Here is a 17435-nt window from a genome sequence, read left to right as displayed (position 1 = left end):
GTAGGCAGAGTTTATACTCAACCCTTTCGGGAAAGCGTAATCAGTGGAGTTTGTGAAGTAGTGGGGTATGGGACTGAATTTAGAAATTCCAAAAATTAGTCTCGCTGCTGCGTTTAACACTGATTGCAGTCGAGTCATTTTATTGTTTGGTAGACCCGTGTATATACCGTTACAATAATCTACTCTCGATATTACAAACGCATTTATTAATTGACGGGCAGCATCAACTGGCAGATTCTTGCGAATGCTTTTAATTTGCCTTAGCTGATAAAAACAAGAATGTGAATGTCTGGGTATTTACCGGGCATGACCTGATAATAGGTTTATCGAGTGATCACTTAACACATGTGTAACATTCACCATTCTACACACATGTCATGATTGACAACAACACTACTCAATTTTTTGCAAATTCTACATATATCATACATCTCATGACACAGCACATATCTGTTAACAACAGCCATCTGTATTGGATTGAAAAAAGCTTTTATTTGTATATAAGATCCGAACTTCTTTACTTTTTTATTATTTTTTTTTCTTGCTTTTTTATCAAAATATATAAAAAAGAAAAAATACCCTTTCAAAAAACTCACTAACCATCACACCGCTTCCCGTTAGGGTGAGGCAGAGAGAATAGAACGCCACACCAATCTGTCTTTGCAAACAATCTTCGCCTTTTCCACACTTATGCATCTACTCATATATTACATACCCGCCGATTATTCCGACTCTGAACCTGACCACCACTTTCAAGTGTTTGCAATACATGATCATGTCAAGTTTTCCTCGGTTTTCCCCTGCTTTTATTACCAATCCCAAACATACGTGTTTCGGCTCAACCAGGCCATGCCTAAAGAGCCGTTAATACATACAGTAAATAAAATGTTTAAAAAAATGTATCTATGAAACAAATATGTATCTATGAAACAACTAAATAAATAAAATAAAAGTACACATAAGAGCATAAGTTTCGTTACAAATTTAAAAAAAAAACTGAGTTTATTCTTGTCGAAATCGAATATTAATATGTAATTAAAAATTTAGATTATTTTTGTCCGCCTCCGTAGTGTAATGGTCAGCACGCTCGGCTACCGTTCTGGAGGTCTCGGGTTCGATTCCCAAGGGGGGTAAAATAAATATAAGTGATTTTTACACTGATACGTGTATTCAATATTACCCTGGGCTGGTACCTGAAGCGGAGGGCTGATCACCTTTCCTTCATGTGTAAACGATCAAGATAACACTGCGTTTATATAACGCAGTGCCCTATGCACCATTGGGGTGCGGATAAGGGTTTAAAAAAAAAAAAAATTTAGATAATTTATATAGCGCCATTTTCCTAAAATACTACCTTAAGGGCGCTTCACAGTGAATGAATTAGGAAAAAGAAGATAGTGGAAATGATTTAGCAAAGAAATGCGTTTTTTTTTTAAGTTTTTTTCTAAAGATTATCTCACTCTCACTATTTCTAATTACTGGTGGAAGATCATGCCACGTCATCGATACTCGATTATTAAAAAAAATATATATATTTCAATTAATCGTTTGAAATATCATAAATACTAGACCAACTGACAAAACGTAAAATGTTCAGGAGGGCCATTTAAGTCACTTTTGCTTGGCAACAAAATAAACATCAATGCAGTTAGTCATTTCTAACAAGTCAATATATTATGCTTCCAAATTTAAAATCCTTTGGGATTTTTTTCAGGGCAATATTAAGCTAGTAAGATATCAAATAATCAAAGATGACGTTTTTGTAAAAAATGCACTTGGTCACTTTCTCCTGTATGACTACGATATTTGTAAATCTCGGAATTGCGCTTGAAGCCCGGGATATATAGTACGGTGTACGGCCGGGAGACGATGCAGTCGGAAAATGCAGATACGGCTCTTGCACCTGATAAGTACGCTACAACACACTGCTATAGTGTGTGCATGTATGGTATGTAGATACCACGTCAAGTGGCCGGATCAATGCTTCTACCAAGGACGCCCGTGCACACACACACACACACACACACACACACACACACACACACACACACACACACACACACACACACACACACACACACACATTGTGCACCAATATTACTTACTACCAAAATCACTAGGAAATGGATATGACTAATAATAATGCCCAACATACGTTTAATTGCAACTTAATTTTCTTCGTAAAAGAAATTTTAAAATAAAAACACGTGGTTTTTACCACTTGAGTTTATTTTATTATAACGACTAGTGATTCGGGAGCTATGTTTCCATCTTCAGGTCTAAATATAAACTATATTATATTTGTATTTCAGTTTATATTTAGACCTGAAGATGGAAGCATAGCTTCCTAATCTAGTCGTTATAATAATAAAAAATAAACTCAAGTGGTAAAAAACAAGTGTTTTTCTTTCACAATTTCATCATGTCTTACCACAAAGTGAATGCCGAAACAATAAATAAAATATTAATTTTCTTTAAACCCTTTAAACCCTAAAACACCGTTTTTGTATTGAAAAAATAAGTTTTTCTTCTAAATAATTATATGGTTTTGACGAGAAAATATGATGACCGAATTCGACGTCGGATCATTGGCAGAATTGGCGATAAAATGATCACTTAAAATCAGTCGATTACACGTCATGAGCCATGATGTATTAAAAAAATCTTATCTGTTGTGATATCTATAAAAATTACTTGCCTTACCTTAAACTATTTTGTTTTAGTTGTATCGTATGTGTATGTATTTTTGTATTGCCGCATTTCATCTGATAATTGCATTATTGTACATAATTTGTAGCTATTGGATACAATAAGGTACATAGGCAGTGCATTCTGTTTAGGTATAAAAGCAGTGCCTACCCTACCTTACTCGCGTGTCATATAGGAACACAACGTGTGTAGACCTCCCGCTACCTCCTCGGATCCGAAATAGATGTTCAAGGCTTCTTTCTTGTCGGATGAAAGTAAAATTTTAGGAAATAAAAAATGGGTCGCGAAAATTCTGATAAATATTTTAAATTGTGTCCCGATGTTACTGTGAATTTCATGATTTTCAATGTCCCTGTCACCGACAATCTAAATATAGTGTCAGCTAACTAATCCCAATTAAATCGTCCAGTGGGTCGTTCGGATTAGAGAATCATTCGGATAAATGAGTGTGTTGTTTTTATTGAGGTAATAAGTGAATAATTTGAAATTTTAACATTTTCTTTTTAACTTGAAAAAATCAAACTAATATTCAAGGGCTCAGGCATTCGTCTCTAAACCACCAATTCATCAGTGTTCTGAACGACTACTTAAGCCCGGTTGATGATGGGTATGTTGAAAGCTTTCACGGCTTCAGGAAGTGGAATATTTTAAACTGCCATCAGTTGCTCGCCGTCATCGGATTCTTTCTAGAGATTTTCGTATGCGACAGCACGTCCACTTCACTCAAAGCGGATTGATTCTGGAGCACCCATTGCAGCCACCTGATTTGAACGTCATTTCAAGTCATCTTGTCTGATGCCGCGAAATCGTTCGGATTATAGTGTTTTTCGTATTACGAAGCGTTCGGCTTAGCGAGCCGGCACTGTAAATGCAAGTTTGGAATTCCATCACCGAGTTTCTAGAAGTGACCCAGATTTGGCAGTGATAAGGATTAAGTACTAGCTAGTGAATTCCAACCCGACGGTGGCTGGCACGCAGATGCCTCCACATCCCCGACCCCCACAGCAGTGCCTCCCTTACCTTACTACTCATATCTACTACACGTCTCTCGGTTCTTCTTCTTCTACATCTTAGTCCTCATCACTGAGGGTTGTGACCCTTGTCGAAGCAATGACTCTTCTCAATTATCCCTTGACTGCGCTGCACGTAGCGCTTCAACTGCCTAGGTATCTGCTGTTTTAACTTGATCGTCCATTGTATGGGAATCTTCCTCTCACTTTCTTCCCTTCCAGGCTACCGATGACAACTAGTCGTTCCAGGCTATCATCATTGCCACGCGCAACGTGTCCAAAAAACTGAAGAATCCGTCGTATAGAGACATTAGCCAATGTCAAGCCATCCAAGTGTAACTCCCGGCGAATGGATCCGTTGGTGCGTCTAGCTGTCCATGGGGTTCGGAGCATGCGTCTCAAACACCACATTTCAAAAGCGTCAATTTTTCTCCTTCCATTTAATATTTTCATCTTCAATGAAATATTAATCTGGTTTTATTCTTTCGTTACAGACCTTCATATTTGTTGGGCCCTACGGCGAGAGGTCCTAGCCATTAAAATGAATGTTTGGCATGTCTACTTACAGATATACGTACGTATTTATTCTATTTATTTTTTTAAATATATTTTTCGATTAATATTAAATTTAAATATTTACTAACAATTTATAATGACTTTTTTATAGTATAATGATTAACCTAACGAAAATAGTTGGTTTTGTTTTGTACTGACATTTCTTGGTGGAGGAACTGCATTTTATATTACAAAATAACGACTACACAATATATAGTTTTTTTTAAAATTATTTTGATTGACCAGGGACCGGAGTTCGTCGTTACCGACATCATCAGACTGGTGTGAGGCTAGACAAAATTATATATTGTATATACAACAAGACAGGGGTTGAAAACCACGATTTAAAAAAATATGAGGAAACGAAAAAATTGAGAAAAAAATCATATAATTTTCCATCACTTACGTCAATCTCTACTTTATTACAATCTTTGTGATGACCCGTTTGTCGTATGAACATCTTATTGACCGTAGGCACTTGAACGGACCAATTAAATTTCGAGAAGCGATACTAATCACACAACTACTAACGTCATAGCGAGTTTTGACAGTTTTCAAGAACGGTAATAAATACACATATATCCGCCTCCATTGTGTAGTGGTGATCTCGCTGACCTACCATGCTGGAGGTCCCGGGCTCGATTCCCAAGATGGTCAAAATAAATATTAGTGATCTTTCAGTCCCAATATTTATTTAATATCACCCTGGATTGGTACTTGAAGCGCAAGGCTGATCGCCTTTCCCTCGCGTATTTGACGATCAAGATTACACTACTTCTATACGAAGCAGTGCCCTATGCACCATTGGGTGTGGATAAGGGTTAGAAGAATGTATATTATTATTCTTACTGTCTCCATCGCATCCTATTGTCTATGTAGACTGTTAGGGTCAGCTCTCCTCGTCCTCAGGTTATATAGGTCCTTCTTTTACGGGCAACATCATCTAGCCCAGAGGTTCCCAAACTCTTTTATCTCGTAGACCCCTTGCCTTACCTGATATTGATTTGTATCAAATTCACTAACTTCAAATGTATTTTTGACAGCCGGTATATGTAGTGTTACTCACTTTGAACCACACATGTTAGGTTTTATACATTTATATTTTAAATTCAAATTAAAACATAGACCCCTTGCAAGTTTTCATAGACCCCTGGGGGTCTATATAGACCACTTTGGGAATCACTGATCTAGCCCATGCCTTCGAATGTATGTGGATGTATAAATGTATATTTATATGATCAGGGACGTGCATTTCATATAGGCAGAAAAGCAGTGCCTACCCTAACTTACCCGCGTGACATATAAAAACACAACCAGTACCTACCCTACCTTACTCAGTAGTACCTAGCTTGCCTAACTACCTACCTCCACTGCCTACCCTATTAAATTCCCTGTGCTCGCCACTGTATATGATCCATATTTCACAATTACCATACATTTAAGTTGACAATAATTAATATTGTCAACATTTTAATATGATTCAATAAATGAAAATCGAATATATACTTTTATATTTTCTAATTAAAATATGGCAGCCTCCGCCTCCGTCCTTTGTCCGCCTCCGCCTTTGTCCGCCTCCGTAGTGTAATGGTCAGCACGCTCGGCTACCGTTCTGGAGGTCCCGGGTTCAATTCCCAAGGGGGGTAAAATAAATATAAGTGATTTTTTCACTGTAATATTTATTCAATATTACCATGGACTGGTACCTGAAGCGGAGGGCTGATCACCTTTCCTTCACGTGTAAACGATCAAGATAACACTGCGTTTATATGACACAGTGCCCTATGCACCATAGGGGTGCGGATAAGGATTTTATTATTTTATAATTAAAATATAACTTTGCTTTGAAATCACTAAAAATAATTTATTTTAACTTGATTATAATGTCTACCGGTTTTGAAGCTAACCGCTAGGTGATAGAAACTACCTAATAGAAAATAATCACTCTTATCATAAAAATAAAGATCTAAATGTATTACACACGTGCAATAGAGGACTTAGATTACATTACTTAGAAATATTAGATGTTAAAAAGGCAATTAATAATAATTTACAACTAATAAAAACACAAGTAAAGGATTTTTCTTTGAGTCCGTTATTAAATATGTTTCCAATCAATCATCATCCCTGATCCCTTTTGACTGTGACTGCCAATCAACACAAATAAATAAAGCCAATTGAGATCTACCCAAGCTCCTTTGCCTAGCCGTCAAAATACAGTATTTTGAATTTTGTCAAGTGGATAGTGTTTTAGTATTTATCAGTCTTGATAAAGAAGCGGTTAGTTTCGAAACCGGTAAACATTATAATTAAGTTATAATAAAATATTTGTAGTGATTTTAAAACAAAGTTACATTTTAATTATAAAATGGAAAATCACAAAGTTAGCGCTTCAAATATAAGTTATATTTTATATTTTCCTTAATTTCTCTTAATTATTATTTGTTTTTTTTGTAACCTTTCTCTATCTCCTCTTATATCTTTTTATTTTATTATTACGATGTATTTTGTTTGTAAGAGCAGAAATCACTTGCAAACGGGTGGAAAGTTACATAAAAAATAATAATAAAAAGAACGGCAAATATGTCGTACTATGTGGAGAGATATCGCTCACTCCTTTCAAGAACGTCATAAATTAAAAATCGTCAATTTTCAGTTGTGCATGTTTTAGGAATGCCAGAAAATGTACTATATCCCAGCAAAAGAGGCATATTTTTAATTTAATATTTACCCGGTACAGAGCAGAAAATGTTGTTTTTGCATTTTGAATAAAAGGTATTGTTTAATTATTTTTTAAACATACTAAATATTTTTCAAATGAAAAAAAAACCTTCAGGTTTTATCTAAAAAGATCTGTTGCACAGTAAAAAGTTCAATAAGTTGCTTGATATTTATTTTTATTACATTGTGTCATATTTTTTAACTTTAAAAACGTTCTCCTGAAAAATCAAGTTTTTTTTATTTATGACGTTCTTGAAAGAACTGAGTGATATGCGGAAAAATATTATCAAAAATCGGCGAAAAATGCCGTTTTAAAGGCATCGTCTCAATAAGCACGTTTGTAACTAAGCTAATTTGAGTTCCGTCTAGTTTTTCTGATGATTTTCCGGCATTTCGTAGTATTTGCAACGTAAGCCCTACGCTGATCATGACCTAGATCCATTTCCACGGCGGCTCTCCGCGATTCGTTCGTGGCTTTCCGTCAATGAACCGAATGCCGTAGTCGATTGTGACGTCATCAGGTGCGCACTACTCCATATGCGGCCGCACTAAGCCCGAACAGGGTATCTACATATCTACCTACACTCCACACCGTTAGCTTTTGACGATTGACATAGAACGACATTGCAAGGATGCGTTTGTAAGTATTTCTTTAATAATAATAACTTTGGACAATGTACATACTTTATTCTTTTACAAACTGACATCCATATGCTTCTTCATCTATGTTGAGATACCAATACAAATAAAAATGGAGAAATCAAGATTTTTTGAACAAGGATTTACAGGCACTCTTAATATTGGGAATAAAATAATCTAATCAAATTGTCCTTCTACTTCTTACCCTTACCGCATCCAATGGTGCATAGGGCACTGCATCGTATTGACGCAGTGTTAATTTGATCGTTACATACATGATGGCAAGATGATCACTCCTGCGCTTCAGGGACCAGTCCTATTGTGTATTATTTACTATATTTTGAATATTGAAAGCATTAACTTTGTGGATCATAGTGATACATTATTTTGAGAATTTTATGACATAAATAAACCCTGAAGAGGGCAACAGGCTGTTGCTGAAACTAGTTGGTTGTTGATAAAAATGTGAGTGGATCAAAAAACTAAGTCTTTTTATTTTTCAAAATAATATATTATATACTATACGTATACTATATTCGAGTGTAAATTCACTTATATTTATTTTCACTTCCCTCTGGGAATCGAACCCGGAACCTTCAGCACGGTAGCTAAACACGCTAACCGCGGTGCGGATAAGGGTTTTTAATAAAATAATGTTGGATTATTTCCTTATATCACCATCCGAACATCTTCTCATAAGTTTTGCCACACACCCACATTTTGAGTAAGTAACGCCCAGAATATCATAAAAATGTCGTCGTGAAACTTTAAAATGTAAGCGTGTAACATATGACACTTTTTACCATGTGCCTACGATATATTGTACATACATTAATACTAACTTGTCGCTCAGTGTCCGAGGACTAGCGCTATAAAAGGAACAGGTGGTATTATGTTTGCTGTCTCTTGTTTGTTATAATACAGCATCAGAAGAAAAGTGGTACAAGTAACAAAAAATACTTATTTCGATAATTGTACATAATAAATATCCGGCGATATCTTTTCTCAAGAGGATTAACACATAGTTTTTGTTATATTTGCGAATGACTTATGTAACATTTTATCATTTGAGCCGAATAATGTTTGCAAAGATAGGGGTTCTATCCTCTCTGCCTACCCCTACGGAGAAGCGGCGTGGCGGTGAGTCAGTTACTAATATCGATAGGTACGAGGTAAAAATCGTTAATCCAAAACGTTAAATGTTCAATACAGAAAATTTTTTTTTTTAGATTTCTTTTATAGAATTTTTTACAGAATAAATATAAAAATTCTTCTCCTCTTACTGCTCATTACTGGGTTGTGACCCTTATCGAAGCAATGACTCTTCTCCAGGCATACCTCGACTCACTGCACGTAGCGCTCCAACCACCGAGATGCCTGCTTCTGCCTTAACTTGGTCCATCGTGTGGGGATCTTCCTCTCCCTTTCTTCCCTCCCGACTACCGATCACAACCAATGGTTCCTGGCTATCCTCATTGCCACGCGCAACGTGTCCAAAGAACTGAAGAATCCGTCGTGTACAGACACTGGCCAGAGTTAAACCATCCAAATGTAACTCCTGACGAATGGACTCGTTGGTGCGTCTAGCTGTCCATGGAATCCGGAGTATAACACCACATTTCAAATGCATCAATTTTTCTCCTTTCTGCTGCCTTTATGGTCCATGTTTCAGCAGTATAGCGAAAAATGGATTGGACCAAACTCCTCTCAAGCTTTATCTTGATGATGTTACTCACACCCCGATCTTTCCGGATTTTGTGTAGTTGAGACATGGCACTAAATATGAAAATATGGATCATAATATGATAATATTTTGCCATTATAATCGTGAGTCAATCGGTTGTCAACATTATCACACTTACACCTTGAATGTTACACGTTTCGTGTTAATATTCGCTAAAAATGCACTGACGGTGGGTGCTTTGTTAGGGCTCTTCACGGCAAATGTCGGACAAGCATGTACTCTTAGGTTATTTTTATAGACGAGTAAATTAGTATAAAAAAATCTATAGACAATTGGTATCGGCACTTTTCTGTTGATGTATAAAATTAAGGAGATGTAAAGGGTTCAAGTATCTGTTATATCGCTCACTCCTTTCAACAACGTCATATATCAAAAAACTTTTTTCAGGAGATCGTTTTTAAAGTTTAAGAATATAATAAAATGTATTAATAATAAATATCAAACCACCTATTGAACTTTTTAATGTGCAACAGATCTTTCTAGGTAAAACCTGAAGGTTTTTTCTCCATTTGAAAAATATTTAGGATAATTAAAAAAATAATTAAACAATACCTTTTCTTCAAAATGCAAAAACAACACTTTCTGCCAGGGCAGAAAGAGTTGTTTTGTTGCAGGTTGCGGGTAAATATTAAGTTAAAAATATGCCGCTGGTAAATACCACTATTTCCTAAAATCTATTGTGACACGTGTTTAGATGCATTCCGCATCATTTTCAAAAGCCGTATATAAAGCCAAGTCTAATTCTTAAAAGTTGTGTCTTTTGGAGTTGTGTTTGAAAATGATGCGGAACGCATCGAAACACGTGTCACAACAAATTTTAAGATATATTGGTATTTACTGAGTAAAACTTCAATTAAAAATGGATAGATTTTACCACAAGCCGAATCAATCAATGAAATATCAATTCGGTTTAACTACAGTGTATTATTTTTATCATCTAAACAAAGATGAAGAAGAATATCGAAGTCTGGGCATTTACGGGTCTTACGACCGTCATAAGCTGGTTTAACGGCTGTCCAAACTCAAAACACAGTAAAGGACATTTTTTTGTAGTACGTTTTTTTTTGCATTTTTGGACTAAGTAGATTCTAGAAAAACGTACTACAAAAAAAAATGTCCCTTACTGTGTTTTAAGTTTGGACAGCCGTTAAGTGATCACTTATTACACACGTGTGACATTCACCAACTCTACCCATGATTGACAACACACTTCTTCGCCATCCTTGTTGAGATATTAAAAAATAATAAGAAAAATATCTCCTATAATTGGAGATAATCCAGATTTAGGAACAAGTATTTGGACGTACCCAAAATGTTGTACTTAAAATGTGGCCACTATTAAAGCATAATTTTTGAATGTGACTTTCTTGTCTTGTTTCTGAGAAAAATGATGACGAGTGGTCCGCATCACCCTGCTTTTCAATAAATTACGATCGTTCAATCCTCTCGTATGCACTGGTACGGAGGTAGCGAATCAAAAATCATTTAAAAAATTGGGCCACGGTCGTTCTTCATACATGGAACATGAGTCAGAAAGTACCTATTGTTCGACGATGAGACATTTTGGCAGACCTATAGTTGTTTTCATTTGTATTCGTTATGTCACCATCGAGGCTCTTAGAATGGCTTGGCTTGTGTTTTTCAAGTCCAAAAGCGGCTATGGAGCTTCTTCGTATAGCTCACTGACGATTGCAATTCTGCACCGCTAACGCGCTCCCGAAAGGGTAGAATACAACTCCTAATTATTACTATTACTTCTTCTACAACTACCATCATACCGTTTCTCTTCAGGTCTAGAAAGAGAGGATGGAACCCAAAAATGGTTTCGCCACAGTACGAAACAAAACTAAAAAACAAACTGAAAACTCGAAGGACCTTTGTTATTATCACGTGTGAACAAACACGTGGAACCGATGGTTTCACCAAATACATATAGTAAAAAAAAATAATGTATGTATCTTTTATCCGCCTCCGTAGTGTAATGGTCAGCACGCTCGGCTACCGTTCTGGAGGTCCCGGGTTCGATTCCCAAGGGGGGTAAAATAAATATAAGTGATTTTTTCACTGTAATATTTATTCAAAATTACCATGGACTGGTACCTGAAGCGGAGGGCTGATCACCTTTCCTTCATGTATAAAACGATCAAGATAACACTGCGTTTATATGACACAGTATCCTATGCACCACTGGGGTGCGGATAAGAATTCTACTATCTATGAAATAAATAAATAAAATAAAAAATAAAAATGTAAATTGACAGAAAAATCGGGATACAATTTTGTTAGACATTTTCTACAAAATTTCGCAACTTAGTTCATAAAATAAATTTACTTTGCAAGAGAGGTCTGTCAGGAAGCCTAGATGCTTCTGTATCAGGTCCAGGGATGCGGTTGGGAAAGCTTTCAATATCATCTAGATCTGGGATACGCCCGATGGATCGTAACGCTGTGCGAACTGTACGTTATATAGGGCCAATTGACCGGCAAATGACCGAGCAAAAATACGGTACAGTAATCTAATACTGTCTTAGAAATTCCACACATGGCAGTGCGCCATTAATATTGTGTAACATTCTACACTTCACACTTCAACAGCCGTATAAATAATATTTAATTGGCAAATTCAAGGGGCGCCATAAATGTACGACTTTATAGTGCACAGTGAGAGAGAATACGCGCGTTCCCAAACTGTGGTGCGGCTTGTGGTGCAATTCTCGACTCGTAATAAACTTTTTTTAAATATTTTTTTTACATTTCACAATATATTTTAACCCACGACTGCCCCTAGGGTCCATATGGGCCAGAAATTTTGACTGCTTAACAACTACCCAGGATTTTTTTTCTAATTTCCATTATTTTTTCGTTAACGATAAAACGTATTGGAAATTAGAAACAACGGAATAAATGTAGACTGGTATGAAGCAGTATTGTCAGTGTTAGAAAAGAAGTGTTGCCAGCCCAAAAAAAATAAACGGTAGTCGAGCAATAATCAATAATATAATACTTTACATTTGGGCGCATATGGACCCCGTGGGCATAAGAGGGGTTCCCATGGCCTGGGCAGTTAAGAGTTAATTACAAGTAAAAAAATATATTATAATTATACAAAAAAAGATCCCACGAAGGCATGGCCTGTGTGTGGGTATACATTTTATTTTAGGTTATAATAAAGGCACTGGAAAGAATACAATAGATATCAGAAACATAAATAGATTGAAACAATATTATCGTGAATCCTGCAAGGGTTTACTTTTGTAAGAATTAAGTAAAATTTGCTAAAAGAAAGATAAACACAAAATTATATTCTATATACACAACTTTGTTGTAACTAACTAACTAACTAACCATCACGCCGCTTCCCCGCGGGGGTAGGCAGAGAGAATAGAGCGCCACACCACTCTGTCCTTGCAAACATTCTTCGCCTCTTCCACGTTCATGCATCTCCTCATACATACCCGCCGATTGTTACGACTCCTAACCTGACCACTTTCAAGTATTTGGCATACCTGATCATGCCATGTTTTCCATAACTTTGTTGTGTATATAAAATATAATTTTGTCAAAATAGGGGTTGAAAATCATGATTTTTTTTATTTTTTTCTGAGAAAATGAATTTAAATGGAATGAGTTTAAGTATTGTATTATAAGAATAATAGCATTTAAGTTACGGTAAAGATTTTAATATTTAGGTGTGATTTAATATAATTTTACTTTAATAGTTTTTTCTTGCTATTGTTTTGTATTTCATGTTGAACACCACTGGCCTTATAAATGGCCATGTTGAGTTCGGTCATTGAATGTTCGACAAACATGATTCGAGCTCGGCTTGTAATAAGCTTCATATTTATGATTACACAGCGCACTTACATTACCAATATATCTTCATTTTTTTACTGGGCTATTAAATAATTTGAACTCCCACAATGGGTGATCCTTGATCGATGATTTCCCGAACGAATTGTATTGTTGGAATTTGTAATAAAATAAAAAATATGTGTATAAAAAGACGGGAAAATAAGATCGGGTAAATTTGTAACCTCGTATGTCTTTTGTACGCCTCCGTAGTGTAATGGTCAGCACGCTCGGCTACCGTACTGGAGGTCCCGGGTTCCATTCCCAGAGAGGGGGGATCAAATAAATATAATAAGTGATTTTTTACTCTAATATTTATTCAATATTACCCTGGACTAGTAGCTGAAGCGGAGGGCTGGCCACCTTTCCTCTATTTGTTGACAATCAAGATATATGCAGTGCCCTATGCACTATTTTTGAAGATGAATGTATAAAGACTCTTGCCTCTAGACAAGAAGTCTGAATATGACACGAGAAGTGCTTATTGATAATTACCAGATTTTGGGCTCTAATTGCTCTCGTCGTGCCAAGTCTCATTTGGCCGTCCTCGTTCTGTTCTCTCGTTCACACTTGCCAAATATACTTTCTTAGTCATTCTTTCGTTATCCATTCGCTCCATGTGTGCATACCATCATTAAAAAATCTTTATCTTTTCGATTATCCCTAGTTCAGGCTTGAATTGTTGGATATGTCAACACCAAAAAAAATATCATCGCCATATACCCACTTGGCTGTGTTCTTCTTAGCCTCTACCAAATATCTATGATACGCTATTACTGCGCTTTAGTGTCTGCAAAGCAGATCAGCAGAAATGGCTCTGCATCGCCCTACCCAGCACTCGGGTGCCTGACGGTCTGCGGGCCGATATGGTCGAGTGGTTTGCTTCCGGATACCGTGCAACTTGTGTTATGTGTTCGAAACCCGACTCGGCCGTGAAATACAATAGTATACATTGCAGGTACCTACCCACGCATTACACATCCTTCAACAAGTTTAATAATACACGATCTCTCGACAATGGAGAGATGCCCTGCGAGGCTTTTGTTCGTCCTAAAATCCTTAGAAAAAAATACTAGCATGCACTAACACACTTTGACTGTTGCAAATCATTCGAAACTTTCATTTTTTGTGTATAGATATGCCTAATGGGCAACCGTTACTTTATTTATTTTATATTTTAAAATTTTTTATTATTATTTCTTTCTTCAGTTAGCTTATACATTCAATACAAACTACTATTTTTAATTTCCATCATATATTTTATTAAAATTAAACACTTGAATAATCCACTTTATCGAGCTTTGTTTTTATTTACGACTAGTTTCGAAAACGACAATTGTTTTCATCTTCTGGTACAAATTAAAATTATGTTTTAATTTGTACAAGAAGATGAAAACAATTGTCGTTTTCGAAACTAGTCGTAAATAAAAATAAAACTCGATAAAGTGGATTATTCAAGTGTTTAATTTTAATAAAATAATCATGTCATTCCACAAAGTTAATGCCGAAACAATAAATTCCATCATATATGTTTACATCTTCTTACAGTATACTAAACATTTCTTTTCAAATTTCTCTCAGATTCTTTTATTCTTTGCTTTAGGTATGCGTTAGGTTTTGTTTGATGCGTTATGTGTTTTGGATCGTGTTATTCTATGTACGTTTCCACAAAGTGCGTTAATGTGATTTGTGCACTTTGCTGGGAGATATCTTCGTGTATTATTGTTATTAATATTGTTTTTAATGAAAAAGAAATACATATTTGCGTTTTTATTATTTCCAAAAATACTTAAATTCCATACTATTTCTGTGAGCCTAAGCGGCTCATTATTAGAAATAGGTATCAAAATGTGGTAGAATGGGTTCGAACCGAGAAACTCTGCCTCGGTCAGACAAATTATATGAGAGTAATATTCTCAATATTATTAATATTTAAAGCATTTACTTTGTGGTTAGTCATTTTTACTTATTAATTTTTTTTATTAATAAAATTAGTATATAACCACTCACCGAGATTTTTACGTCTATCGGTTTCGAGACGTACCCGTCTCTTCGTCAGGACAATCACTAACACAGCATGCAAACAATACTACCCTTCACCACCATAGCACCATTTACACACTCAAAACTACACAAAATGTCTAACACATGTTGGTCTTCGGGTCGACCAAAAATCGCATGTGTTAGACATTTTGTGTAGTTTTGAGCGTGTAAATCGTGCTATGGTGGTGAAGGGTAGTATTGTTTGCATGCTGTGTTAGTGATTGTCCTGACGAAGAGACGGGTACGTCTCGAAACCGGTAGACGTAAAAATCTCGGTGAGTGGTTATATACTAATTTTATTAACATTTTTGTAAAAAAAAAAAAAAAGTATATATGAGAGTAATTCTCAAATGCATCTTGATATGAATTTATTTGTACCCATCTTTACTGTACGGCGTTTTAGATATGAAATATTCTCGTCTATGTGGTTAAACTGTCGCTATTTATTGCTGTTTGGCACTGATATTTTCAAGGCAAACGTCTATTACCGAAGTAGAACGGGACGGACGATAAGCGGAAGAAGACTACAGTATATAGCCGTCTGTCTCGCACCGCCCGGGCCCGGGTGTGCAGTAACGCATTTTCAAGCATTACTTGCTGACATATTATCTACTCCGGCAGGGCTGTCACTACACGAGACAATTCAACCAATATATCTCTCATTTGATGCAACAATGGCGTAATAATAATAATAATAATCTTGGATGATTTAAATAGCGCCATTTTCGTAAAAAAAACTACCTCAAGGGCGCTTATACAGGAATGGATTATAATATGAAAATGATAATGAGAGAAAATTAACAAAATATAACGTCGTCAATCGGCTGAGTCTGAAGGCAGGTAAGTGGAGCCGCCGTATTGTTGCGCTTTCTTCTCGGTCTTCTTGGGCTAGAGCATGACCAAGATGTATTACACTTTTAGAAATATTACAGAAGATTTTACAATGACACTCGCGCCATCTCTCGCAGCATTTCACCACAAAATCAATTCTGTCGATGTTTCTCTTGATGTGAATAGTCTTTTCGCACATTTTGACATATTTAACTTGTTTTTAAAAAAGTGTAATTACGTCATTGTTGCGTTGCACCAAATGAGCGATATATGTATAGAAAATTAAATAATTTACCAAATCGTAGTCGTACAGGAGAAAGTGACCAACTACCAAAACGTAAAATGTTCAGGAGGGCCATTTAAGTCACTTTTGCTTGGCAAGAAAATAAACATCAATGCAGTTAGTCATTTTTAACAAGTCAAAATATTATTCTTTAAGTTTAAAATCGCTTTGGGATTGTTTCAGGGCAATATTAAGCTAGTAAGATATCAAATAGTCAATGATCACGTTTTTGTAAAACAATGCACTTGGTCACTTTCTCCTGTATGACTACGAAATACGAAAATAAATACTATAACAACGAAAACAAAGTATCAATATGATGGTTCTTGAATGAATGTGGTAATAAATGACGGTAATTCACAAAAAATATTAATAAAACACTTTTTTATACCACTTGAGTATTATATTTTGTTACGACTAGTTTCGGTTTAAATATTCTTCTTCTAACCCTTGTCCGCACTCAATGGTGGATAGGGCACTGCATCGTATTGATTCAGTGTTATCTTGAACGTATACACACGAAGGAAAGCCTTCCGCTTCAGATGTCCCTCCGCTCCAGGGTGATATTGAATAAATATTACAGTGAAAAATCACTTATATCTATTTGACACCCCCTGGGAATCGAACCCGGCACCTCCAGTAGGATAGCCGAGCGAGTTGACCATTACATTAGGGAGGCGGACAATCTTTACAGTAAAGCACGGCAAATCTTTACAAGGCTTTATAATGTTTCACCATTTTCTCTGAGATATCGCTATTATTCAATATAATGCATTACTATCAGAATATAATTGATTTATAGTGATTTGGGACAGCCCTGTTTTAGTACATTATTTTGTTTATTCAGAACACGTTGTATAAACACGTTTATTAGCTAAAAACATTCGTTTTATTTTTCATTTTCATTATCTATTTATAAATCATAGTTTCTTATTTATGGCCTTGTTTCTTCGAAAACAAGTTTTTGTCATATTTTGGTATTTTGATCCCTATCCGCGATCGAATGGTGCATAAGGCACCTCAATAGATTGACTCAGTGGTAACACGA

General features: G+C 35.8%; 1 protein-coding gene across 3 annotated transcripts in view; it reads left to right on the top strand.

Moving 5' to 3' along the window:
- LOC148309488 (uncharacterized) overlaps nucleotides 1–17435 on the top strand; it is a 179632-nt gene that overhangs the window by 84793 nt on the left and 77404 nt on the right. For 2 of the 3 annotated variants that reach the window (XM_088260001.1, XM_088260000.1), the window contains exon 2: nucleotides 4214–4293. The exons of the other annotated variant lie outside the window; for it this stretch is intronic. In XM_088260001.1, coding sequence (XP_088116127.1) covers nucleotides 4265–4293 — 29 coding nt within the window. In that variant the 5' untranslated portion in view covers nucleotides 4214–4264. The remainder of the gene's footprint in view (nucleotides 1–4213; nucleotides 4294–17435) is intronic. 3 annotated transcript variants of the gene reach the window in all.

Source organism: Brachycentrus maculatus, unplaced genomic scaffold (genome assembly GCF_059751285.1).
Source record: "Brachycentrus maculatus isolate JH-2025_06_01 unplaced genomic scaffold, ASM5975128v1 h1tg000122l, whole genome shotgun sequence".
In the NCBI taxonomy this organism is placed as follows: domain Eukaryota; kingdom Metazoa; phylum Arthropoda; class Insecta; order Trichoptera; family Brachycentridae; genus Brachycentrus; species Brachycentrus maculatus.
The sequence above is the reverse complement of the archived record's forward strand: the minus strand, read 5'-3'. Positions and strand labels throughout refer to the sequence as shown.